This window comes from Brachyhypopomus gauderio, chromosome 4 (genome assembly GCF_052324685.1).
Source record: "Brachyhypopomus gauderio isolate BG-103 chromosome 4, BGAUD_0.2, whole genome shotgun sequence".
Lineage (NCBI taxonomy): Eukaryota > Metazoa > Chordata > Actinopteri > Gymnotiformes > Hypopomidae > Brachyhypopomus > Brachyhypopomus gauderio.
In genome coordinates this window covers 1,776,049-1,803,732 of record NC_135214.1, presented here as the reverse complement: position 1 = coordinate 1,803,732, position 27,684 = coordinate 1,776,049, and the positions used below count along the sequence as shown (strand labels likewise).

Below are 27,684 nucleotides of genomic sequence, written 5' to 3'. Positions count from 1 at the left end.
CACAAATGTACCAGTTCTCCAAAATGAGCCTCAAAAGCATGAACAAACAGATTTCTCCATAGAGGACTCCAGGTGTATCCTCAGAGACCTAGCAGCTGAGCTGGACAGAATTGTTCAGGTAAATAGTAAAGATTACGAAGAAACCCCTTAAACTCTACACTGCTTCACTATAATGAACAATTGATGACATTTAAGTAGTAATACTATTATTAATGAACAATACTAATAATGAAAATTAAATAATAATCTGACAAAATATTGACCAAACACACCCCAGCAAACAATCCCATTTGGGCCCATTTTGGGTTTCCTTTGGGCAGTGAGGGATAGGGCTTGCCCACTGATAACCTCATGATGGGACACAATAGTTTAGCCCACTCTGGGCCCGTGCCCATTAGCCCACTTCTGGCCATTACAGGTTAAATGTGGGCAGTGCACCATTGGGCTTGCCCACTGATAACCTCATGAGGGCACAAAATAGTTTAGCCCACTATGGGCCCGTGCCCATTAGCCCACTTCTGGCCGTTAAATGTGGGCAGTGCACCATTGGGCTTGCCCACTGATAACCTCATGAGGGCACAAAATAGTTTAGCCCACTATGGGCCCGTGCCCATTAGCCCACTTCTGGCCATTACAGGTTAAATGTGGGCAGTGCACCATTGGGCTTGCCCACTGATAACCTCATGAGGGCACAAAATAGTTTAGCCCACTATGGGCCCGTGCCCATTAGCCCACTTCTGGCCATTACAGGTTAAATGTGGGCAGTGCACCATTGGGCTTGCCCACTGATAACCTCATGAGGGCACAAAATAGTTTAGCCCACTCTGGGCCCGTGCCCATTAGCCCACTTCTGGCCATTACAGGTTAAATGTGGGCAGTGCACCAGGGCTTGCCCATAGTCAACCCCACACTAAGAAATGCATGTTTGATTACTGTAAAGAAAATTAAGGACAGCAGCCCAGCTGCTTTTACTTGAATATGCTGCATTGTGTCTCTTTTCAAGTCTCACATCAGATGTGGTTATTATGGTTGGTCATCATATGCCACACCTTTAAAAGTAGCACTTTAAAACTAAACAAGTCCTCAGTCCCACTTTTGTGTATTGTAGTCTGATGAATTGTAGTTAAAACAGCAGTTGGTGGACACTCATGTAGAATATTATTTTGCATCCCACTTTATATTTTTTGTTGCGAGTGTTGGGTGTCTAACCACAATTGTTCGCTTTTCATCTTATAAAAAAATATACTGAGTGAAACAAAAACACAAAACTTAAACGATTTGTGATTCAAAAACAGGCGTTTTGCCTCAGTCAATTAGCTGTATGATGGCCCTTAACATTTTTCATCAGGCACATAACAGGCACATAATTAAATCGCGGCAAGAAGAACACGCGCAAATCGTTTGTTGAGAAGATTGCCAGCTCTTTCTCGGTTCTCGTCTGTTCATCGATTACGAATTTGTAAGGTATGTTTTGACCAATACAATCATTTGATACGTACACTTAAATTTCGAATAATTATGCACAAAATTTCGAAGCAGTTAACATTTTTACTCACCCAGACAGCACAAGTACGTCTCAGAGACGTCGTATTTACATCAGTATATCGTAAAAACATCGCGTTCCATTTTCGAACGTCGCATATACATCATATGCACATCTAATTTACGATTTAAAGCGGGAGCGTCATATTCATCGCCATTGCATCGCTGCGACGTCAAAACAACGTTTCCCATCCTGATGTGGCAGAGTGAGATTTTTGGGGCAACCCCACTCCCTCCCTAATTGTAAATTGCGGTGGAGCCGTGTGAGTCGCGGGGTAGGTTAATCCTGGCATTATAAATAGCGGGGGTATGGTTACGGGTGCGGATTCCCTTCTGTCATCCGGTTTTCTCAGCACCTCTAACGGTGGCAAGTTATTGTTGGGCCTGGCTTCCTTTGGTGGACCAGCTTAATACCGTCGGGGTATGGCGCTTCTTTTGGCGTCTGATTATCGGTGAGTGCGGTGCGCTGAGAACTAACATGCCCTGCTGTTTCGTCGCAGTTCGGTGGGCGCGTCATTGGAATTACTGTGCTGATCTATCTACCACGGGTGGGCAGTTACTATTTGCCCTTGATTTTACAAAACGTTGGCATATTAAAGAGTTTGCTAAGTAATGTTTTAATTGATTGATGGCATCAACAACAGCTGCAATGAAGGCATGGATAGTTATGTCCTGTGTTCGACACATACTGTGTTGTATGTGAGTGCTGTGTTTGTTTCAGTCTGTTAGAAAAATCATGTACTGACGAGGCCTGACAGCAGTGCATCCTGTTATATTTAATACTGAGATATAATTATAACATTATTTTTCTGTATATTCTAACTGACATGCATATACATTTTAAATTAAAGTTATGGTGTTGCATCTGTAAAGATGGTTGGTTGTGTCTATATGGCTACAATGATTTTGAGCTAGAATCAACAACATTCAAACAAAAAGTGAGAGCTACTGCACATTTATAGAAATAATTGGTAATATTTTTTATTTTACAGTTAAATAAATAACAGCAGAACCTAAAGCAAGAAGTTTACAAAAGAAAAAAAAAAACACCAACAGTGCAAGGTTAGGCCAAGTATTTACAACAATAATAACAGCAACAACAGTAATTTAACAAAAACAATAATTTAAAATCACAAACAATAAACATCACCAATAATAATACATAATAATAACCAGCCATTAATGCATTTTATTTGCAAGCTGGACATGTATAATCTTTATCAACTGGAGGCTTCTGGACGCAGTCATGGTGGTACCATCTCTCACAGTTGTCACAGCATATCTGGAACAAATGAAAAGCAGGTCTAACTGAAAGGTGCCCATCTAAAATGTAGAAATTACTATCATGCTTTACATTTTTAGTCCAAAGATTTGATGCAGTGCTCTATTGATAAGTTAAGTGCAAAGATGTTACAAAATAAATGATTGAGAATTTACTGCACTCATTTGCATGTCAGAGTTAGCATATTAAACTGCCTAAAAGGTGAGTGTAACATTCTGCTTGACACAGAGCAGGGAGGCGGACACAAACGCTGAGAAGAGCGAGATTTATTCAAGGGGATTCCATAAACAGAGTCGTAGTCACGGGCACGGGTCATAACGGGAGGGCAATCAGGAATAAGAGTGTGTATTACAAGGGCCCAGAGGTAGAAGCCTGGATGCAAAGCAGTGAAAGGATGAGCCTTTTGAAAATGAAAATGTGAGAATTAGACCTTCCTTACTTGAACAGGAAGCCAGCATGGTGTTTTCAACAAGAATCACATGTTGACAAACAATATGAGCTGCAGTATTTTGAATGCTTTCTAGAAGCCAGCAAAATGTGAGTTACAGTAGTCAAGTGTAAAGATGACTAGAGCTTACTGATGTTGCTCGTATTGATTTAGCATTTCAAGAGAAAAGATCAAACTCATGAGGAGCTCCAGCAATGACACTTGAAGGTGAGGTTGTGTGTGAGCCATCCCAGGCTACATGACCAGATAAACCCTGAAGATAGGATGAGAACCAAGCATCACAAGAAAGTGATGAAATTCACATGTAGTAGTTCACAGTATCAAAAACAGTAGACCAATCTAGTAGGATGTGAACAGAAGACAACCTTTTCCTGGCTTTGTGGGGAGGTTTTGTTATTGACAATACAGCAATATCTGGTGAATACCCTGGTCTGTACCACAGATGGTTGACTTAAAGAAATTTGTTCCTCTCAAGATACTAATAAAACTGAGAAAAGACAGCCTGTTCCAAGGTCTCTGATAGAAATTTGAGAAAATGGGTCTAATTCACAGTATAACTGAGCATAATTATAAATGAGTATAATTCGTAGTTTGTAGGATTTAAAGGATCCCTGAGAAAATGCTATATTATGACATTATGTACGACTAATAGCCTAATATTTGTAGTACTAATATCTCAACAATAGTACATGCAGATCAATGTATTTAGATGTGTTGCTGCGCTTACCCAGTTTGTTTGATCATGATCCTCCATTCCACAGTAATGGCACAGGTTGCTCAGATTGTCTGAGATGAAAGTATTAATACATTTCCTCATTTTTACATGTCAAACATATGTCCATACAGGATGTGGTACTAATTAACTAGCATAAAACGTATATTATTTTAATAAAGAACATGCATTTCAGAGGACATAAATTTTATGCCATTTACAGTGACCAACCACAAAGACAACACGCCAGATTCCTGGAGGAGAGTCATGGCAATGCCCAGCCTCAGCTCATTGACTGCCTCTTGAGTGGTTTGGGTGTTGACAGCCATTTCCTTTAATATGCACTCTGCAAACTAAGGACAGTTTAGATCGATCAAAATGATAAGCCTGCATTGCTAAATAATAAGGTTGACTGTTAAGACAACAAAATCTTTAATACAAGTAACTAAAAGATCTTGACAAATGCCACTTGACCATCATCATAATTTGGGTTCAAGTGTAAAAACGGATAAAGTTCTTGTGAACTTTTAAATTAAAATTATAATGTTACAACAACTGCTGTAGTCTACTGTACACTCACGTTCAAAGCCAAGACACCACCACGATCCTGCTGACGTGCATGACGGAGAGTGCTGCACGTTACAGCCTGTCTTTCGCAGGAACGCCCTTTAGTGTAATTATGACAATACACACATTCTCAAAAATGCATTTGGCATGATTTCTAGTATGTGTGTGATTTATTGTGATTTATAATACCACTGTATATTAATAACTTTGCTTTATATTTACCTTGTTGCTTCCAAGCACCTGCCGTAAAATGCACCCCCTTGTAACTCAGTCTCTGTTGATGGTAGGTCAAATTCACTTTAGAATTACACAGCTGAGACCATTTCATGTTGATTGAGTTTCATTAATATAGGACAATACAGTTAAGCAATGTATAATCATCCTTCTCTAATACATTTGTCCTGGCAAATTACTGGGGGTCAATACACTCGCCATGACGTTCTAGAATGTTGACGTATAATGGAAAGGACCAATGAGCGTCCAGCAGTCCTGTACCTGTGGGTGAGCAACAGACGGACTTCTTCAGGGAAACCCAGGTAGGTTATGTAGTTATAACTCTACTGAGGTAAAATAATGAAGTAATGTTTAATAACTGGTTGTTTCCAAGAATCTAACTATCTCTGAAAGTTAAATCTTAGCTATCCATTTTACTACAACGGCCTACGGTTAAAGTGTTAGCATCTAAGCTAACCATCATTTTACTACAACGGCCCTGACGGCAATCGCGCGAGACAACACCGCGAGTTCAAACCAGCTTGTCCGTTAGCTGTAGCCTAGGTTAGCTAGCTAGTTCGCCTTAGATTAGCTTCTTTGTAACTAAAACATTGACAAAAAAGGGAAAGGGAGTGTAATCGTTAGTGTTGTTGGCTAACTTATTTCCTTACTTTTTAGATACACTACACCAGGGGTCGGCAACTGGCGGACCGCGGTCCGTATCCGGACCCGAACGCAGTCCTGTCCGGACCCAATCTCATTCCTGATTAACTGGATACGGACCCAAAAAAACCATATTTATTCATTTTGACGGGAGAATTAATTTTAAACCGGAGTATTTATTTCAGGGCTATTGAAAAAACACTCCGTCACGAGTGTTACGTTCGCCACCCCCGCTCAACAACTTGCGTTCGCCACCCCCCGGACCTCAGGTGACCGCTATCTGCCAAAATTGGACCGCGGACAAATTTAGTTGAGTACCCCTGCACTAGACAATGTCAACAGGAAATGGAAGACATCATGTGACACATCCGACCTTATTTCCGATGGAGAAAACCGACCTAAATCAAGGTACATTTATCTTCCACTGAGGTAATCTAGACATAAGTATATATTGTGATTTAGATGACTTCAACTATAACTTACTTACAGATCAAAAAAGAGACCATGTTGGTGGTCAGATGAAGAGTCTCAACCAAAGCAAAGAGGCCCAAGAGCAAATTACCTCGGCCACCACCACAAGTACACAGTAAGCACAAAAACACCCAAATATTGTGTAGGAGCAGGATTGAGAAACCCTGATGTACAGAATGTTCTCTACAAATATATTAAACTCCAAATAATATATACATACATAATTAAAATGCACTGTCCCTTACTAAATCAAATCAAATATATTTGTATAGCACTTTTCACAACACAAGTTGTCACAAAGCGCTTTACAGGATTTACAAGGTTAACAATACTATGGGTCCAAATCCCTAATGAGCAAGCCAAAGGCGACAGTGGCAAGGAAAAACTCCCTAGATGGTGGGGAATAGGAAGAAACCTTGGGAGGACCAAGACTCAAAAGGGAACCCATCCTCCATTGGGCGGCCCGTTAACACACAAATTATACAGACGAATACACAAGTCACAAACAAATCACATAATCAGGCTAAGTATAAGGTAACTAGAATAAAAGTTCTAGGTGTTGATATTGTCAATGTAAATGTCTTGTGATGAACGGCAGGTTTTCATTCCGTGTCGGAGTGATGATAATGGTATTGTAGTCTCCGACTGCAGTGTTACTCCCCAGGTGAACCTCGGAGAAGAAAGATAAATGATGTGGTAAATATGTAACAGATTATTCAAAGGCCAAACTAAACAGATAAGTCTTTAGTCGAGTTTTAAACATTGAGACTGTGTCTGAGTCCCGCATAAAGGCAGGAAGATTATTCCACAGTTGTGGAGCTTTAAAAGAAAAGGCTCTTCCACCTGCTGTGATCTTTTTGATCAGTTAATAAAAGAACAGTTAATAACCCTGCGTCCTGTGAACGAAGTGAACGTGCTGTGTTGTAATGATCAATAAGTTCACTAAGATACTCTGGAGTTAAGCCATACAGTGTTTTATATGTTAATAAAAGTATTTTATAGTTAATACGGAATCTAACAGGCAGCTAATGTAATGACGATAGTATAGGACTAATGTCCTTACCTCTTCTTAGCTCCAATATCAAAACCACAGCTTACAGCCAAGGGGAAACCAGTAAACCCTCCAAACACTTGTAGGTACCTGATCATACCTGCATTGAAATACAAAAAAGAATGACTTAAATGTATTTATATTCATATGCCATTTATGTATTCACAGCCCCAAGTCTACCCAGAGTAAGGCAGCATTGGATGGAGGTTAACTTCAGGGATTTCACTAAACAACGCTAAAAGAAATATATCAGCAATGTTAACATTCAATAAATCTCCTAGCAGAACTACTCACACACAGAATAGGGGCCAGGAATCCAGTCGACACTTCTGAAAATGAGGGGGAAAAGTGTAAAACAAAGAAAACCTGCATACTTCCACATTATACCTACTAAATTAATACAACACCACATTTCAACCCATTTAGAAACATAAATAGATCACTTTATTAATCCCAGAGGGAGTCACGTATTGCAGCATTGTTATAATAGTATTCATGATGCTAAAAACACACTTATTGTGAACATTACACTTTGCTCTGCTGACACCACTCAGTGGTCATATTCTAATGGATACTTTTCAAAGTAAGAAAGCACTGCTGATCTAAACTATGTCATTAAAATCTGATCAATTAAGTCTGATTAAACCTATTGTGTCAATGTTTCCCCCCCAGCATCAAACCCGCCACTACACAGTCAGAATGTCGATTTTAGAACAATGTCCTCCTATCAAAGTAAGGTTATAGGGTACAGTAAAACAGATACTCCATGTAAACTTAGCTTGTTCCCTAAAATGCAGACAGTATCTGCAGTGTACCTTTTTAAAGAAATTACAAACACATATGAACACACATGTACTTACCAAAGACATATTCTTTCCACAGCGCCACAGCCACAATAGGAGTCCTCCGATTGGTCTCACATCTCCACCTCATGGTAGGACACATACTGAAAGTTTAAAATGTTTACTCTAAGCAGTGCAATATTACACATACACTGGGTCTTCATATTAAATATTTGTTGTTGGGCACAGCAGTTTAAGACAATATCCTTATTTTATCCTTATTTTTGTCCATTGCATTGACTCTAATTACTGCATGTTTTTACTACTTTTTTAGCATCAAGAGCTCGTGCCTCAGGACGTTTAATACCCTCCCAGTGCACTCGTATGTTTTCAAAAATTTAATTCCAAACAAACTCAATTTCACTAAACATCCTTGCTCAAATTAAATATATCCATGTATATAATAATGTTAATGCAAACCTTTTTGAATATTCATTTAAATTTTATTGTTGTGTATGTTATATATGTCACAGCCACTGATTGATGCATCCTTGAGGCTATTGGTGAGGTGCAGCTGCAACTGCAGCATTTAACTGCAGTTGTTCAGGCAATGGCAGGAGAGAGGAGCAGAAATCTTCCAACACCACTGGAAGAAGATCTGGAAGAAAACATACTCCCCCTCCAGTGTGCAGAGGATTTTGTGCGTCTAGAACATGATTTGACCAACAGTGACACAAAAAAAAAGGTCAGTACTGAAATATACCATTTTAACAAACTCACACAGAGTACACATTTTGTAAACATCTTGTAAAAGATAAACATTTATTTAGGAACAAAGTAATTATCTTTTCTTTCGAGTACAAAATTAAGAACGATATATCCATCCATCCTGAGGGTTGATTTAAGGAACATTATTATGAACTCCTTAATGTTTGTACTCATACCTTTGTAAATTTTAAAAACCTTTTATGAATTTGGTCCCTGGTTTTTATTTATCTTTCTGTCTGTCTACAGATGTCAAAGCTGTCATTAGATGGGGGCAGTCAGGGCCTTGTGGTTAGGGAACTGGTGTGGCAGAGGAGAAAAAAAGGAATTGGGCACACTCGCATCAAGGAACTTGTAGTATGTAAGTATGAAAATAAGACCATAGTATACCAAACATGACAAATATAGTACCATAAAAAACAAATCACAAATAGCTTTGTTTTATAATTGACATTTACCGTCTTGGTTGGTGATCCTTAGTTTTGATGTGTATAGTCACAACAGGGGTGAATAATCTTATCCACAAAGGCTTCATGTTGGTATCAGTTTTTAAAAAATTATCATGTGTGCTTCTGCAGCCAAAGTGCCCCTTTCTGGATAGAACTGGACACCACTGAGTAAAATAACTGACTTTTTAAGAAATTTTAAGATGGCATATCTCAGAAATGATTTGCAATGCATATTACATGAAACAATTCAGTGTCACTCTTAAATCTTAAGACGCACATACTCTTCTATGAAGAGAAATTAGTGCCAAATTGAAAAGCAGTCATTGGAAAAATGTATTCAAAGTATAATATCCATAGTGCCGTATTGCTCTAAACCACAGGCATACTAATTAGTACCTGCACTCATCTGTTGTGTTTTCATCCCTCTTTCCATCCCATTCATTTTTCCACACCCACAAGCCATAGAGTTTCTGTATCTGAACAGCCACTAAACTTCATGTACACAGCTTTTCATTAGCACTTCTTAGCAATAGTGCCTAAATGGCTTATTAGCAACAGGCTCATCCTTAGGCCCAAAATTATCTTAGAAACTAAAACATACAAGTAATTTTCTAATTAAACAATGTTGTACTTACAGCATCTGCGATGAGAAATCCTCAGCTGTCCCACCCATGTGAAGCTGATGCAGAAAAGTCGATGAAAGACTGGCTTCGTCTGGCGCCTGACAGACTTCATCGCGGAAGACCACGCTGAATCAACGTGATCAAGTCGATTTAAGCCCTTCGTGTTCATACATGGACAGTTGCGTTTTTGTTACAGCACTGAGAAAATGATTTACAATATCATAGTTAAACAACGACAACACTTTTATTATTATATGGTGTTAAAGGAATACGGAAGGACAAATGGTGGTAGATTTTGCTAAGAGGATAAAGATAAAGATGGTTGTAGTTAACACTTACTTTAAGAAAAAGGAAGAGCACAGGGTAACGTAAGAGTGGGGGAAGATACACACAGGTCGACTATTTCCTCTAGGAGACAAAACCTGAGAGAGGTTAGTGATTGCAAGGTGTTACCAGGGGAGAGTGTAGCTAAACAGCATAGGATGGTGATATGTAGTATGGTTTTAGAGGTGAAGAAGAGGAGAGTGAGAGCGCCACCTAAGATCAGGTGGTGGAAGTTAAAGGATGAGGACTGTTCGCAATTGTCATGGACAGACTGACACGCAATTGCCGAAAGATGATTATTTTGAATAATAATAATGTGATTTACATTATCATTTTTTAATAATTGTTTATGCATGTGAATTGGTTCTAAAATACAACTTTTCAAAATAATATTTTATGTACACTTTAGAATTTGTTAAGTTTTTGTTTGTGCATGTGAATTGGTTAATGCAACTTTTCAAAATTGTAAACTGGCTGTCTCTTTAAATCATTTAAAGGCAAAATCTGAATAACAGGAAATAGGAATTAAACTCCACAAACAACTATTTCGTTATCTAGCTAGTTGTCTACCTGGGATTATATGCAGAACAAGAATAAATAGGCTACTGCTGCTCGCGTGAAGATCTTTAAAAGAACAAAACATGCAAACTCTGCGAAAACGCTCGACGGAATAACGGACTCGCATGGCTTGATCCAAAAACGACGTTGGTAAGGTATGGAACGCCATTTGGCTCAAAACGTCTAGAATGACGTCCGTGTTAACACGTCAAATTTGGACGTCTTAAGACGTACAAAAATGCCGTGTTAAGACGTTACTTTTTGACGTTTTAAGACGTTTTAGCGTCTTAACACGACAAAATGTGCCGTGTTAACACGTAACTTTTGGACGTCTTAAGACGTTTAGATTAGGGATGCACCGAAAATTCGGCCACCGAAAATTTTCGGCCGAAATGGCTTAAATTTGCATTTTCGGTTTTCGGCCGAAATACTTTCATCACCGAAACAACACAGCCGAAACAATGTGTTGTGATGACACAAGCAAAAATCGCCACCTGCTCGCGCTTATTTGGATAAAGGCTAGCAAAAAAGTTTTCCAGTGATGGCGCCAAGGCAAAGGACATTACACCAAAAATTATGGAACTAGTTGCCTTAAGCTGGGCGTACACTGTACGATATTTTAAATCGTGTACTCAGCTCCAGCTCAAACTGTACGACTAAATCGCAGGGTTTAAAAGTTCACAGCTCACGATTCATATACTCACACTATACGACCCGACGCTCTCAAGCAATCTCACGAGGAGCGATTTGAATTTCAAACATGTTTGATATTCTTGCGACGCTGCGATTTCTGATCGGGAGTTGGTCGTGAGGTGTGAATCGTTCCTCGTTTACCTGTGTAAACGATGCACGACACGCGATTGAGCCGAAACTCGGCCGATCGCAAAAATAGTCGCACGAGTGAAAAATCGGCTGAAAATGGGCCAAAAATCGCACAGTGTACGCCCAGCTTTATGTTTTGCCGAGTAGACAACATTTCTCAGAAGTGTGTTTACCTGAGCTGTTTAATGTTGTTGCAACTCACGTCACGTTTTATGAGAGAATTTATATTTATCTTTCAGGCCAGTCAGTTATAATTAAATTTTACTCGTATAAAATACATATATTTATCCTCTTAGATAAAAACGGTCTGCAAGTGAGTTAAATTTAATTAGTGGTCGGCCGTTGTCAGCGTTATCGCCGTTAACGGCCCACCACTAATTTTATTTTATAATATGCATTACTGTAATGTCAGTGCTAAATAAATATTTTCAAATCAAATTTTGTAGTTGATTTATTCTTTGAATAGCAATGCCTTGATTTTAGTGAGGTTAGCCATAAATCCAGTGTTACTAATAATTGGCATAATGTGTTTCGGTTTTCGGCTTTCGGCCTTGGTTTCCTCATTTTCGGTTTTCGGTTTCGGCTAAGAATTTTCATTTCGGTGCATCCCTAGTTTAGATGTTTAGACTTCCATACTATTGGTGGCCGCCAATATACCCACCCCTTGTTGACGTAGGGCTTACGTTTTAGTCACATGGGCTCTACGTTGCGGTGACATGGCCTCTACGTTGTGGTTACATGGGCTTTACGTTGTGGTCACATGGGCCTTACGTGGGCTGGTTCTGGGGCTACGTATCTATCACGTGACTTAGATGAAGCGGTGAAGGTGTGTTTGGAATAGTCCATGTGGGTTTATTTGCGCAGGTAATTTGGTCGAGTAGAGAACGCGATGGCTTCCAGGAATTTTTTGAACGACTGCCGTAGAACATTTTTAGAATGTACACGAGTTTTATCGTCGGATGATCAGCAACTTGATAATGTACAACCTGTTATAACTAGGTATGCTATCAATTAGTACAGTGTACAAAAGTTATTTGATATACTCTGGTTTCTTCACATAAATGTAGTTGTGGCTTCGTGATATTTTAAAGTGAATTGTATTTCATTCTGAACCGAGTTCATCAACATATTTGTAGTAGAAAGTAGAGAACACGGGTCATGTTACGACAGTGAATTTATATCACGTTTTATGTGACTGAAACTGATTGGAGACTATGGCCTCGAGCATTCGCTGGGCCAGTGGCCGACTGGTTGAAGCCGAAGTGGCTGATAATGCTTGGACTCATCAGTGAATTAATTCAGGAAGCTAGCAATCAACATCAACATGGTAAGTTTGCTTGTCAAATAAAACAGCCGCTATGTAATTTTTGAGTCGATAGGATGTATAGATTTGAATGAATTTAAGTTTTAAAATGTTTAAGCCCCCCATTGAAATGAATGGAGGTTTCAAATTACAACTGCGAGTTACCGTGTGACTAAAGCCCTATCCGGACGGGATTAGTTTTTCAGGGGGACGTCTGTGAAAAATATTTCACCCTTGTACTCAGTGATAAAACTCTTGCATCCGGACAGCAATTGAAAAAACAGGAGGACCCGTGAGTTTTTGGCTTTCTCGGTCACATGACATCGCCTTGTCACGTGATAGCATGTTTAATAATGTCACACTGCCAACTCTGATGATTCCTTTTTAACTTTTAACTTTACTACTGTTCAGTTCAGCATTTAAGATCTCCGTTTAAGTTAAGCTATTTTTTTAAACCAATACAGAAAACACATTATAAAAAATCGCTAATGAATGTAAATAGCTAAATAAATCCGTTAAATAAAATAAAATAAATCCATTAAAAAATCCAGTAAATCCATTTTCGCTCGCCGCTGTCTTTACGTGGATCTCCGTGAAAACGCGCGCCCAACGTGTAACTACGGTGCGTGGCAGTGGACATATAGCTGTTTTATTAAACGCGAGGTGATGTCTGCATGTATAAACTCAGACATGTGGATCCGGACGGGACTAAAATTACCAGACGACCACGGAGTACAGCGAAAAACAGTAGGTAATTCCGCCTGTAATTTTCTCTGAGGACGTCTGAGAAAAACACGGACATGCTCGTTCCGGACGGGATTAAAATCACAGAGGACCCCCCGTAAAAGTGAAAATTACCCCAGGACCCCCTGAGAAACTAATCCCGTCCGGATAGGGCTTTAGAGGGTGTGCAGGCATGAAAAATTATCAAAACTCTCCTGGATAAACTGCTGTAAAATCCTTACACCTTCACCTAGAAGCTCAATTTAAAATTTAAATGGGAGAGAAACTTGTCCTTTCTGGCACGCCGGGATATCTAATCATTTGATCGATTCGTTTTAGAGTTATGAGCATTTGTTTGGCACTAGGCACAGAAAACTGCTCCATTAGCTCCCATGTTAATTTCTCAGAATCCGAATTGTCATTTTAGGGTCAAACAATTACACCAAAATCATCACCAAGGGGTCCTCTTTCATACAATCTCTTCGGTTAAGTGATAAGTTAAATATGTCCCGAACTACGACCGTTTGTTAGGAGTGTGCAAATCACATTAAACAAGCCTTCTCCACTCACAGTAACAGAGATTAGTTAGTGTGAGGAATGTCTCTCCCCCTCCCCCCACACACGCACGTGCACACACGCACAGATCTCGCACACACTGTTGACAACTCTTCTCTTTTATTTTAACATTAATACAAGCGAATTCACTCAACAGAAGTAAATTTCCTCTCTCATTCTCGCTCCTCGCGCACTCTCTCACACACACACAACTTAAAGAAACAGTAACCCAATAATATTACACTACATCTCTCTCTCATAGCCACTCCATATACACCACACAGACACACACATGCATACATCTCTCATACCCACTACACATATACACCATACATACATACATCTCTCATACCCACTGCACATACACACCACACACACATACATCTCTCATACCCACTACACATACACACATATACACCACACACACATACATACATCTCTCATACCCACTCCACATACACATAAACACTACAAAGACACACACCTTTCATTCCCACTCCACAAACACACACACAGACACACAGATATACACCACACACACACATACATATCTCATACCCAGTCCACACACTAACACACACATACACCAAGCAGACATCTGCAACCCTTATTTTTAGCTTAGGGTTGAATTGTCAACAGTAACTAACTTAATAACGGGCACACCTTTTCAAGCCCTATAGTATTTCGTTCAGGAAATGCATTGTTCTAGTTAGCTTTGTAACAGTGTTGTGTTCAAATGCTCTCCAGCTGATTTCATAAATACGTTTATCATAGATAAAAATGTAGTTAAAATGTATAGAATGTGAAAAGGTTATTTAAGCTTATTAACTGATTGTGACACCCTTAGCAGTAACAACTGCAATTGAATGTTTGCAAAAATATTTCTGTATAAACTGTATAACCAACATATGAAATTCCAAAGCAAATCATTTTACTTGGGCTCATTGGTTTTTCTATTTCAAATCTGAAGTTGATTTGTTTTTTCCATTTTCTGTTATTTTTATTAATTCTATGCTACTTTCTCTTGGACTATAGCTTTTCCTGGTTTCACTGTACCACGAAGGGCAGGACACGTGGGGAGATCAGTGTGTCAAGTAACACAACAACAGTTGCAGATGTTATAATTTAACTGTGTATCAAGAAGCACAGTGAAATGACGGTTAAGGTATGTGTTGATAGGTCTTTTTTTTAAGCCCTTCTATGAAACATTTGTGAATTGTTCTGTCTACAAATTGAATAATGAACACGAAATTTTGGAACTGCAAATCTAATTGCACACCAGTAGGATGTAGAACAATACATGATATATGTGAAGACACTGTCTTGAACTAACACTGATGCAGCATCACAAGGAAGCTAATATGCTCGCAGTAGAACACTGCTTAGCTCTGATCCATTAGCTAACAGAAACCTGTGCTAATTAGCTCTTATCTGGAGTAGAGTGCATGATCTGTGATTAAAAGTGGTGGCCCCCTCCATCCAAATTTTTGTGTATTTTGGACATTTAAATAGGAATTTCTAAGTGGAAACACATTAAATTTATATATCAAGTAAGGGGGTGGAGTAACTACTTCAAGATACGGTATAGTGCAGCTTGGATTGATTTAAATTATTTGCATAAAATCACAGTTTTGAAAAAAACATACATGATTCGTGTATTAGTGTAGTCCTTTTGTATTCATATAACACAGCAGTTGAAAATTCTAATTTACTAGCCACATTTTTGGAATTGCACTTAAAATATGTGAATGAGTTCTGTTTGTTTTAGTATCTGATTTATGATTTGTTCACTGTAAAGCAGTTGACTGTATTGACTGTATTTTACTACTGTAGCACAGTATTAAAATATGTCTTTCCCTTATCGTAAAACTAATCTGCATTCTTATACACTTTGTGTTTCTAGACAGTACAATCTATCTTTCCGGGACCGTTACACAGCTCTATCAGATGAAGCACTTGACAACCGTGTGCTGGAGATTGTCTCTGCCAATGACGAAATAGGACCTGAAGCTGTTGGGGCTCGGTTTGCTGGTGAAGGCGTCCTAGTCCAGAGACGACGTGTTCGTCAAAGTGTAATCAGGACTAATCCTAAAGGTGCTGCTCTCCGGACTATGTCCCACAGGCTTCACAGAAGAACATACAGAGTGGCAGGATAGTGGCATATAGATGGAAACCATAAACTCATTAAGTAAGTAGCAATAGAAACTGTTTTTTTACTTAAGTTGATTTATTTCCACCAACTGTGTCAATAGCCAATGTAAAGCTAACTCTTTGATTATGAAGTTGGTATTGTTAAGTTCAATCTTGTATAATCTTAGGGAATGACAACAATATAAATGTAAATGGGGAAAATGTCCAAAGTCTGTGTCTAGATTAGTTCAGGTCAGGACTGTGTGTCTAGGAAGGAACAAAGAGTACATCTGTTGCAAAGAAAATGCAGTTTTTGCCTAAGACATTAGAAAATGGATGGGAACAGGGTTAATGGAACAAGATGGTATTAGAAATGGATGGGAACAGCTCTAAATGTAACTGTTGAATCATAAATTCAATAGGTGTCAAGTCTTTAAAAGCAACAACTACTGAACTGCGTACCACTTATATCCATATAGTAACAGGTGGAGGCTCATTTGGGACCTAATCAGGTCAAACTGCAAGAATGGAATATTAAAATGTAGGGGCAGCAGTCACCCAACCTCCAATTCAAGGCTATAAAAGATGGTTGCTGTACTCTTTATAATAACTGTTATTTAAGAGTCTGGTGTAATGGATTGGAATCTTTATACTATTACAAAAATAATAATCATCATCCCAACTATCATTTAAGATTTTTGGTTATATGTTAAAACAGGAGAATAAAAACACTACTGTTTATCTCTTGCACATACAATGCTTGCCCAAGTTGGTTGGATATAAAGATGTCTGTTAGTTATAAGTGGGGGATATTGGGGGACTAATAATGACATTATATTAAGTGTGAATTCATTTGAATGCAGCAGTGATCTCCCCCCCCCCCCCCCCCCCCCACCCACCACTATGAAAGCCCAACCATAGCATAGAGGCGTAGTCCTCGTTGTAGCTACATTCAAACTATTTGTGTGAATAGCTTTTAATTTAATGTGTTTTTTTCTTCTTCTGTCACTCCCTGATCTTTTTCCATATTTTTTAGGTGGAGAATTGTGATCCATGGAGGTATTGATGGTTACAGCAGACTTGTGGTGTTCCTTCATGCGTCGAACAACAACAGAAGTGACACTGTAATGGATCTGTTCATTGCAGCGGTCAGCCAGTATGGTGTCCCTTCAAGGGTCAGATGTGACCATGGAGGGGAAAACAATGTGATGTGTCTCTTTATGGATGTCTTCCGAGGCTCAAGCAGGGGAAGTGCTTTACGAGGGAGGAGCACTCATAACCAGCGCATTGAGAGACTGTGAGGCGATGTGTGGAGAGGTGTTACAAAGGTCTACCATTCGTTGTTTGTATATCTGGAGAATGAACGAAAATTGGAATCCAGTAATGAAATACACATCTGGGCTCTTCACTTTGTTTATCTCCCTCGGATAAACCGTGATCTCAGGTTGTTTGTTAGTCAGTGGAACCACCACAAGTTAAGAACTGCTCAACACATGTCACCGTATCAGATTTTTGTGCAAGGTTGTCTGTCACAACATTTGCAACATCACACTGGCATTCAAAGTGTGTTTGCAGATGAACAGATGCAGATGAACAGACAGTGCCAGGGGATGGTCAGGAACCCGTTTGCAACAGTTGGATTGAGGGCAGCGGAGGGCCACGGGGCAGGGGCGGCCACAGCGGAGGGCCACGGGGCTAGAGTGCCTGCCTTTGACTGGCCTCAAACAATTGATGTCCCTGTTAATCAGTTTATACCTACTGAAGAACAATTGGGACACCTCAGGCAAAACATAAATCCTTTGGGGAGTGCAAGAGACAGTTTGGGAACTGATATTTTTGAACAGGTACTTAACTTCCTCTCTTAAATATGATACATATGCCAGTTATACTGATCTCCCGCGAGACCTCTCTTTGTTCTATTTACCTATTGTGTTAATCTTGATTGCATCTATCATTGGTGTCTCTCTCCCCTCGATCAGTGACATCTATACCACACGCTGCATCCGCAAAGCCACCAGCATTGTGGAAGACCCAACCCACCCATCACACGGTCTCTTCACTCTGATGCCGTCCGGCAAAATATACAGGAGCATCCAAGCCTCCACCTCCAGACTCTGTAATAGCTTCGTTCACCAGGCAATCAGGCTCCTCAACTCCCATACACGGAACTGACACACACCAACACTGATCTGTCCCCACACACGCACTGAAACCCCCCACCAGAAATATTTGCTGCTCTCCCACAGGACCTAATAACTACCTCAGAACCACTGTGTTCATGTATGTTCCATATGACACAGTACATCACTTATCTCATACCACATTGCACTGCACCAGCACTTTACACCATGTCTCAATTGTCTCTGGCCTGTTGTATTTATTGTAATGTCTTGCTGTGAGATTGCACATTTTGCACATTGTTTTGTTACCCTGCCGCACTTTGTCTGTTGTACTGTCGATTTGTGTTGCACCATGGTTCCGGAGGAACAAAATTTCATCACACTCTACCTGTGCTCAGATGTAATGACAATAAAAAGCCCCTTGACCTTGGTGCGCTCCTTTGACGTAACAACCACCCGGCTGGGGCTATCTTACAGTCTGCCATATGGGATTCTCCCCCGACAATGTATGTCTGTATGTAAATTCTTTAACACCTCAAGGGGTGTGGTTTTTTCTGTATGTAACCTATGTGTTGGTAGACTGTCAGATTACTTTGGAATAAAAAGCACATACAAATAAACTTCATTCTTTGAAATCCCCACTCCTGTTTCTTGAAGAAACCAACGATTCTTGCTAAACAGAAGACAATACCCATGGTTGTGATTAAACTGCTACTAGCTCACATCTTGATGAAGTATAACTTTTACCAAATATGTTCTAAACTGTTAATGGTGTAAGTTATTTCACGATACCAGGGTAGTGAGACAGAACAAATTGATATTAAATCTATGATTGTCATGTTAATTCTTTGTATATGGCTATAGGAAGCTAATGTAAAAATATTGGTTGAGACTGAGGTCATACACACATACAACTTTGAATTAATGTCATTACACTAAGTTTTAGAATAAGCAAGCAGTCTCAGTCACTTGATGTTTATTACAAATGAACAAATAAATTACAGTTGAATACATAAACTTCAAAAGCATTCTGTAAATAAGAAATAAAACAAATTTTGGAATATCAGAACCATTAAAAAATTCATTAATATTTCAGTTATTTGACAGCAGAAATATATCAGAAATTGAAAGTTTGGATAGTAATGATGGTGAAGATGTAGAGTGCATGTCTCTCAAGAGTAGATAAGTGTAGCTATCTGTTAAATACTGGTACTCCAACACTCCCATTGTTGTCCATAAAACAATGTATGAACATATAGCTACTTTTATTATTTATTCCAGGAGATGAGGAAGTACCAGTGATAGGACAAGACGTTGTTCTTGAGATACTACATGATGAGGAAGGATCAGGGCAGGAAAATTAGGAAGAGATTGTTTTATATTGTGAAGGTGATCCTTATGCTAGCCTGACAAAGAACAAACGTCCAGTGGCGTCTACTTGGGAAGATCCTATCACAAACATCACTGAACCATTAACTCCATATGCTTACTTCAAATGATACGTTCCACAAGAGATGTTTGAGCTGATGACCACCATGACAAATGTCTATGCTGAAAAAACTGCTGTGAGGGGCTACAAACATGCATCAGAATCAGAATACTTTATTAATCCCAGGGGGAAATTGCTTTTGTTACAGTGCAACCATTTGCATATTATTTTAATAAAACACCTCTATAAAATATAAAAATATGTACAAAATAATAAAGAATAAACATCCTAATATTCAATTTAACATAAAATGTAAAATAAGTATGTATTGCACATAATATGTAATAAAATAAAATAAAATTAAATTAACAATAAAATAAAAATAAACTGAAAATAAACAGTAGTGTCCTGTATTGTGTCATGTATTGAGGGAGGAGTTATAGAGCTTCATGGCCACAGGTAGGAATGACCTCCTGTGACGCTCTGTGGTACATTTTGGTGTGATGAGACAAGCGGTGAATGTGCTCCTATGTCTCATCACTAGATTGTGTAGTGGATGGGAGACATTGTCCATAATGGCATGCAGTCTAGACAGCGTCCTTCTATCAGAGACTGCATCCAAAGAGTCCAGCTCCACACCCACTACATCACCGGCCCTGCGTATTAATTTATTGAATCTGTTGGCGTCCTCCCTCCTCAGTCTGCTACCCCAGCATGTGACGGCATAGAGGATAGCACTCGCCACCACAGACTCATAAAAGACTTTTAGCATGACCTGACAGATGTTAAAGGACCTCAGGCGCCTCAAAAAGTAGAGACGACTTTGTCCCTTTTTGTAAAGGGCGTCAGTGTTCTTAGCCCAGTCCAGTTTATTATCGATGTGGACCCCTAGATATTTATATTCCTCAACAGTGTCTACACTGACCCCATTGATGGACACAGGGGTCACTGGTGCCTTGTTCCTCCTTAGATCCACCACTAGTTCTTTTGTCTTTATCACATTGAGCTGTAGATGGTTCAGCTCACACCATGTGACAAAGTCCTTCACCGTTGTCCTGTACTCATCCTCTTCACCCCTGCTGATACAACCAACTATAGCAGAGTCATCAGAAAACTTCTGAAGATGGCAGTGCATCAGTGCATGAAATAGAAGCCCTTGTAGGCTTGCACATTGCAATGGGAGTTCTGAGGTTTGCGAATGTACTGGGAATCGTACATGCATCCATAATTTCAACTAATTTCTCCTTGTTATATATATTACTTTTCATAATAAGAGATGTTCCCCAAAACTTGGATAGCATTTTTAGTCTATTGATCAGGTTTATGTTCAAAAAGGGAAAAACAAACAAACCATAAAATTATACATATTGTATAGCATTGCTTTACAACAGTTAAGACCCACCATCCACTGCAGTGGACATAAAAAAAATTACTATAAAAGTATTATATTTAATATTTTTTTACTGAGTCTTGTTTTGGAGTTCATTACAGACAGAAATTTGCATTTGTATATATTTTTTCCATTACTGGAACATAATTCGGGTCTGAAGGGGTTAAAGAGAAGGGGTTCTGTGTCCTCTTTGCTCTATTTGCTGCTTTCACAATGGGGGCGGGGCTTTTTGGCAATGTTTTGATTTCTCCCCTCAGCAATTGATGAAGTGGTAGCACCCAATTTTAAACGTCGTGTTAAGACGTTAAAACGTCTTAAGACGTTAAAAAGTGACGTCTTAACACGGCATTTTTGTACGTCTTAAGACGTCCAAATTTGACGTGTTAACACGGACGTCATTCTAGACGTTTTGACCCAAACGGCGTTCGATAGTGAGCAAACGACCGACCGCAGATGCTTTAACGACGTAACTGTGAACGTCGCATAAACGTCTTGCCGACGTATCTGTGCTGTCTGGGTCATAGTGTAATCCCTACCACGTTATAAACGCCATTGCTGTTAGGGTGTCTTATCAAACCTATTACGCGCTCGCGCATGCACACACACACACACACACACACTGTATATTTAATGTTTGCAGTGCGCCCGTAAATTTAGTTAGTTGACAAGACCCGCTAGCTAAACATTTACACATTAGCATGCTGTTTGTGAGATATATCTTAACACGAAATATAGGCCGCGTTCGAGATTTCAAGCACCTACAGTCTAGTTGCTGGCTTTTATATACAACTCTGTGTATACACAGTGAATATGTGTAGGTAAATTTATATCTATATTTTTTTCTAGGTGTCTACAACTTATTCCATCACCTCAACTTTGCTAACAGTCTTGCTCTGCAGCTCTCTTGGAAAGGCTCTGGGGAGAAGAGATCTTTTCAAGATCTCATCCTCTGTAAAGTGGTCATAGGTGAGAAGGATTTTGATATTTTGGTTTATTATTTCTTTTGCTTGCAATTCATCTGTACAGTTTGTCTAAGTTTTCACTGGAAATTGCTCAGTCAATACTTTTTCACTTTTGTGGTAAAGTGATAGTGGATGAAGGCAACACTTAATAGATGTTTAAAATGTATTTTACATTTTATAGAATTTTATGAAAGTGTTTTAGTCTCTACCTGTTTTATTAATCTGAAACATTCAGAATATTTTTGTACATTTGTGCTGTACAACTACATAGCGGCAGTCCACAGAAGTGCACCAGAACAAGTGACCAATGCTGCAGTTGAGGCTGCAATCAAGGTGTGGCTGAGGAACGCTAGAGACCGTGATGGAGGTAGAAAAGAAAGAATGTTGAGAAGACACACACAGAACCAAGTCTGATTTATGATGTTCATGTTATTGATTATGGTTTTCCAGTCGTTCTGTTTAAAATATTCTTAGTGAATTCAGTGTCATTTTTTTCTTGCACTTGAAAGATATTTCATTTACTGTTTTATATTACTCATAATTTTTGCTGTGCTCAGAATATTCAGCAAGCATGTGACATTATAAATTATAAGAATCTTTTGAATGCAAAAGACATCTGCATCTGCAGTTCAAATGTAAATGCTAGTTTAAGTTTAAACTTAATGTTTTTTCAATGTAAAATAAATAATGACTTGACCCTTTTCCAAACTCCTCGTGGTTTTTACATGAGGTAAGCATTTAGGCTCCAAAAGAGGCAAAAAAAATATTTTCTGGATAATCTATTTGTAGTTTAAAGAAGAGAATACACAGATGGCAAACTATGGGAAAGTGGTGGTGGCTATGGGTGGAACAGTGCAATAGCTTAATGTGAGTAAGATATGTGAGGCCAGTGTAGGCAGCTGTGGGCTGAGTAGTGGCCCTGATTGGGTCCATAAGTGGCTCAGAGTGGGAAAGTGGCAAATTGACCGCTATAGGCTGAACAATGGCAAGTTATATGGGACCAGTGTAGGCAACTGTGGGCTAAGTAGTCGGCTAAGAAAGGGCTTGAATTGGGCAAAGCCAGATAACTGGGCTGATTGTGGGTAGCCCATTTGGGTCCATAACAGTGGGCCCTGTTACGCCCCCACGTTCAAACCGGAAGGGGTCCAATGTGGGCAGCCCAAATAGGGCCACATTTTAAGCCCGCTGTGGTCCCAAAGAGGGCCACTGTTGCCATGTTTGCTGGGATATGTGGGGCCAGTGTAGGCAACTGTGGGCTAAGTAGTCGGCTAAGAAAGGGCTTGAATTGGGCAAACTCGGATAACTGGGCTGATTGCGGGTAGCCCATTTGGGTCCATAACAGTGGGCCCTGTTACGCCCCCACGTTCAAAACGGAAGGGGTCCAATGTGGGCAGCCCAAATAGGGCCACATTTTAAGCCCGCTGTGGTCCCAAAGAGGGCCACTGTTGCCATGTTTGCTGGGACGGATCCTCAGCTTAGAGATGCCACCATAGTGTCTGGAGTGAGTAATGGTGAGATAAATGAAGAGGAGGGTTGTACTCTGATCCTGCAGTGGGTAGAGGAACTGAGATCATCACAGCAAACGAGTCAACAACCCATGAAGGTGAAAAGACTATGAGTGCCTTTCAAGTTATTCTGCTTCTGCCTTATTGCTTTTTGTACTTTCATTTTCACTCTAAAGTAAAACCTGATGTGTATCAGCAGGTACCAGGAAAGCTAAAGTTTGGTGTAGATCAACACGCATCCGAAAGATCAGATATGCAACAGAAATATGCACATATGCAGCACAGATTAAACGATGGAAAAATAATCCTCTCTGATTGGATAAGGGAATTTAAAAGAGGTTCCCAGGTAAAACAATAATGCAATAGTAATATATTGTTTTTCTGTTATACAAATATGTTACACCTAACTCTAACTTGCACATCACACACTTTGATGATACAACTGAACATTATAAACTTCCAGCAGTTTCTTCACAAGATTTTCACAATAAAATGGATGAAATAATCCTACATAGATATATGTAAACTACATTTTATTTAGTTGTTTTACTTTCTCTAGGACTTCAATAGGCTGCTTTTCACAGCCGAGCAAAAAGCTGTGATTAAAGATCTGGTTAAGCAGTGGAAGAAAGGACAGCTGACCAACATGCTGCCGGTCATGGACTTGATCATAAGAAACATCATGTTGAAAGACAAGTCAGAGGTACAGACCATCACGTGGGCCTAGAGGAACGTTCACTGTGAGGAACCAGATAACATCTGTACAGAAGTATGATGCTGCTGTTTACATGACTTCTTTTTATCTCTCCAGGAGTCCCTCCTTAAACTGTGGTTTAAGACTGAACAGAGGTTTAAAAAAACAGGTACGATTACCATAAGTATAGTTGTATTTATGTGAGGTATTCAAAACTACTTTGTGTGTGCAGAAGTCTTAAATGCTGAAATTTGAACCAGTGGTATGAAAGCAACATGGAGTTCACAACTTTAGAATATTTTCTTTGTGACTTTGTGTAAAATGATGTAATTTCCTTTCCAGATAACATGCATGTCCCAGCTCCAGGTCAGTTCCTGCTCTATGACAGACCTCTGTGTATTCTGATGAGAGTGATGTTAAAACAAATATGAACAAACAAATATTCTCTATTTTTCAGTATGGAAATGGATTATGAAGTCATCAGGTATGACATCAGGATATATCACCAAGCACACAAATTATAACTAAACGATAACATCTGAATTTCATTAGTATTCAAATGATCACTTCCTGGTTTGGCTAGCATATCTTGTGTTTTCCCTCATCTTCTGTATTTATTCTGAAATGCTAGTGCCTCATTCACAGAAGGTCCTAACACTACCCTGTGCTGTTATTATCATAGTTTTGTTTTTTTATTTCTAGATCAAGTCATTCTAGATCCAATCACAGCAAACCCAACTCTGGTGCTGTCTCAGGATGGGTGTTCTGTGAGAACCAAGACCCATGAAGAGTCTGATCCATGGCTGTGGCACCAACGAACACCTCATCAGTATGATGGTTGGCCATGTGTCCAAGCCAAAAAGGGCTACAGCACAGGCAGACATTACTGGGAGGTGGATGTAACTGGGAAATGTGATTGGAGGTTGGGTGTAGTGCAGGAGTCAGCTCCACGATGTGGCTTCATTAATTTGAATACAACAACAGGGTACTGGACTCTGCGTCTGCAGCTAGGATCTCTGATGGCTCTGACTGATCCAGTTACCAAACTCAATCAGGCCACGCCCTCTAAGATAGGAATGTATCTAGATATGGAGGAAGGCCAACTTTCATTCTACAATACAGAAAAAAGAAAAAATATTTTCACATTTAAAACAGACTTCAGTAAGTGTGGGAGAATCTACCCTGTGTTTGATACATTGGAGACAAACTGAAAATCATGTTTCACCATCACTTTCATTACAACAATACAACACCATTCTTGCCTTGGCAGTGCAACTTGTTGATATATAGTCATGTGTTCATCACATTATGTAGCTCAGTCTAATTGTATTATAACATGATGCACAATTACGCACTTTTAATATAAAACACTTTACACTGTAAAAAGTGGGACTGGGGTTAATTAATGTTTACTAAATAATTAAAAGTTACCAATACATAATAAAAAAGGATACATGTAGTTAAAAATCAAATTCAAGAAATGTAATGTGTTTATTAATTGTATTTTACAAAACTTTGCTTTAATAAAATTAACTGTGACACATTGAGTAGACTTTACTTAAATTTTATCGGTTACTTCAAGGATACAGAATATTGATAGATTTTACTCATTAGGTGGTTGTTGTCAAACATCATTTTTTGGAACACTATCTTGCACTGATATGGATGGTCCATATGGAAATATGGACCTCTGGTTGGTGTATGGACAATGCGCTTCGAAGCTAAGCACAGATTTTTCAAGCAAGTTGTGAAGCACACTAACAATTTCAGAAATGTGTTGTTGACCCTTTCTACAAGACATCAGATGATGATGGCATACCACATGCATTCAGACGTGGGGAAAACCACCCTTGTGTGTCACGAAAATATGAAACGCATGTGTCACTGTAATGCCTATTGATGTGCTACATTCAGACATACAGGAGGCCTTAAGGGAAATGTCACCACTTCTGTCAACTGTGCAGCTGGCCAGCACTGTTACCTACCATGGAACAAGGTACACTGTTGGAATGATCTTGTCTTATGGCTCTACTGGCGGACTGCCTGACTTTGCTGAGATTGTTCAGATAGCCATTTTGGACAACTGTCTGCATTTCATTGTAAAATTACTTGCGGCCTGGTATGAAGAGCATCTAAGATCTTTTCAACTGTAGGACACTGGCAAAATGACTCTTGGAGCAGCAGAAACTTGATGACGTGTACCCCTTGGTCGCATACAGTGTGGGAGGAAAACGCTTGGTTACACCGAAACGGCACATTTGTTGTGCATTTTAGGTAATAAACAATAGTATTGTTTACATTTCATGACACGTATACTGCACATTACTCTGGTAATATACAATCTGGTAATACAATTATTTAAATATTAAAATTGCATTATAAAAATTACAAAGGCATTTAGAGAAAGTCAAGAAATATAATTTGAGATAACAAAAAAAAAATGTAAAGCATTAGTTCATTGTAATAAGACGCAAAAATCTAATTATTCTAATGTAATAATTGCAGTCTTTTCCTCAAATTTTGCATTGTATGTCTGGTCATGTCTGTTGGTTTCTGCTTGTGATGCTTTTGAACGTGTGTATATTTACAGAGATGGAGGCAAAACTCAGAGTAATAATTGATGATCGTATTGAAAAATTGGTTCTTCCATGGGGAATCCCGCACAGTGTGGAGGAGCTGCAAGCTGTAGTAAAGGAGACCTTTGGACTTTCTGATTACTTCAGTCTTCAGTATCTGGACTCAGAATTTGAAGACTACTTTACCCTGAATAAAAGTGATCAAATTAAACACAAAGACACCGTAAAGGTTGTTTGCACTGCCCCAATTCTTCTTAACTCGTATCCAGTTGGTGAACGTTTTGGCAGTACCTCTGGTCAACCATCAACTGACTGTGAGACTGCATCTTGTGAAGAGTCGACTGCATCGTATGCAGAGCCATCTGGTGAATCCACTTCTTCCCATGACACCATTATTCTTTCTAGGCGAAGTTCCACAGAATGCTGTCAACCATGGCCAAAGCAGTTCCCCATTCCACAGTTTGCATATGAAACTGAGATGTACCTCGAAAGAGCCCTTGAAGATTACAAGAAGAACGGAACTCTTCTAACTACCTCAAAGGTCAAGACGGACATACTAGAGAAATTGGCTGAAACTATATATTCATATACAGCCTATCTGTCATGTGCACAGATCAGTGATGTTACTGAAGCACTGGTTCAGAAATATCCTTGCCTCAAGGAACCCATCTCCTTCTCTGGTTACTATGGCTGGCAACAAAGCATAAAATACAAGATGGCCAATTATCGCACCAAACTTCAAGGTTTTGGTGTTCCTTAGGTGATATGCAATGCAGTAAAGCACAAGAGACCTGCTGATCAGAAGTCTGCAAAGAATGTAAAAAAGCCCAGAAAATCAGAGGTAAACTACCTGCCCCCTTACCTGCCCTCCCAGCAGGAGAGGATGAAGAAAGTCAAGAAAACGAAAGGATTGAGTTGCTCACTGAATAAAAGAAACAGGAAAATTACACACTGATAAAAGAAAAAATGGCCAAAACATTTGCTCACAGAAGACACAAAATCATAAACCAGACACCCAGCATAGA

At 39.3% G+C, this 27,684-nt stretch overlaps 1 protein-coding gene and 4 long non-coding RNA genes across 15 annotated transcripts; 3 read left to right on the top strand and 2 right to left on the bottom strand.

Annotated features, from left to right (window-relative positions):
- Positions 1-25,309, top strand: LOC143511785 (E3 ubiquitin-protein ligase TRIM39-like). The gene is made up of 8 exons (XM_077001431.1): positions 1-118; positions 23,359-23,487; positions 23,589-23,735; positions 23,949-24,092; positions 24,201-24,252; positions 24,426-24,449; positions 24,541-24,567; positions 24,786-25,309. Exons 2-8 carry the CDS (start codon positions 23,482-23,484, stop codon positions 25,292-25,294), a joined length of 909 nt encoding a protein of 302 aa, XP_076857546.1. The 5' UTR covers positions 1-118; positions 23,359-23,481; the 3' UTR covers positions 25,295-25,309.
- Positions 2,587-5,576, bottom strand: LOC143511796 (uncharacterized). Of its 8 annotated transcripts, XR_013130264.1 has the most exons (6): positions 5,436-5,525; positions 4,774-5,111; positions 4,565-4,650; positions 4,000-4,337; positions 3,403-3,525; positions 2,587-2,824 (listed from the first exon to the last, which is right to left on the bottom strand). It is a non-coding gene; the product is annotated as an uncharacterized LOC143511796 (long non-coding RNA). The 8 variants fall into 8 exon arrangements; XR_013130262.1 differs by having other exon boundaries at positions 2,587-4,337; positions 4,774-4,825; positions 5,047-5,108; positions 5,436-5,576; XR_013130263.1 differs by having other exon boundaries at positions 3,403-4,337.
- Positions 4,693-11,760, top strand: LOC143511795 (uncharacterized). Of its 3 annotated transcripts, none has more exons than XR_013130255.1 (9): positions 4,693-4,834; positions 4,997-5,087; positions 5,443-5,835; positions 5,917-6,013; positions 7,832-7,883; positions 8,066-8,113; positions 8,265-8,476; positions 8,746-8,857; positions 9,583-11,760. It is a non-coding gene; the product is annotated as an uncharacterized LOC143511795 (long non-coding RNA). The 3 variants fall into 3 exon arrangements; XR_013130256.1 differs by lacking the exon at positions 4,693-4,834 and adding an exon at positions 7,622-7,681 and having other exon boundaries at positions 4,985-5,087; positions 9,583-11,515; XR_013130254.1 differs by lacking the exon at positions 4,693-4,834 and having other exon boundaries at positions 4,987-5,087; positions 9,583-11,512.
- LOC143511800 (uncharacterized) lies at positions 6,144-8,345 on the bottom strand. Its single transcript, XR_013130268.1, has 4 exons — positions 8,212-8,345; positions 7,810-7,895; positions 6,962-7,049; positions 6,144-6,568 (listed from the first exon to the last, which is right to left on the bottom strand). It is a non-coding gene; the product is annotated as an uncharacterized LOC143511800 (long non-coding RNA).
- Positions 11,874-18,736, top strand: LOC143511797 (uncharacterized). Of its 2 annotated transcripts, XR_013130266.1 has the most exons (6): positions 11,874-12,271; positions 12,484-12,599; positions 14,889-15,018; positions 15,757-16,041; positions 17,020-17,827; positions 17,963-18,736. It is a non-coding gene; the product is annotated as an uncharacterized LOC143511797 (long non-coding RNA). The 2 variants fall into 2 exon arrangements; XR_013130265.1 differs by having other exon boundaries at positions 11,876-12,599.
- Positions 25,310-27,684: the final 2,375 nt, after the last annotated feature.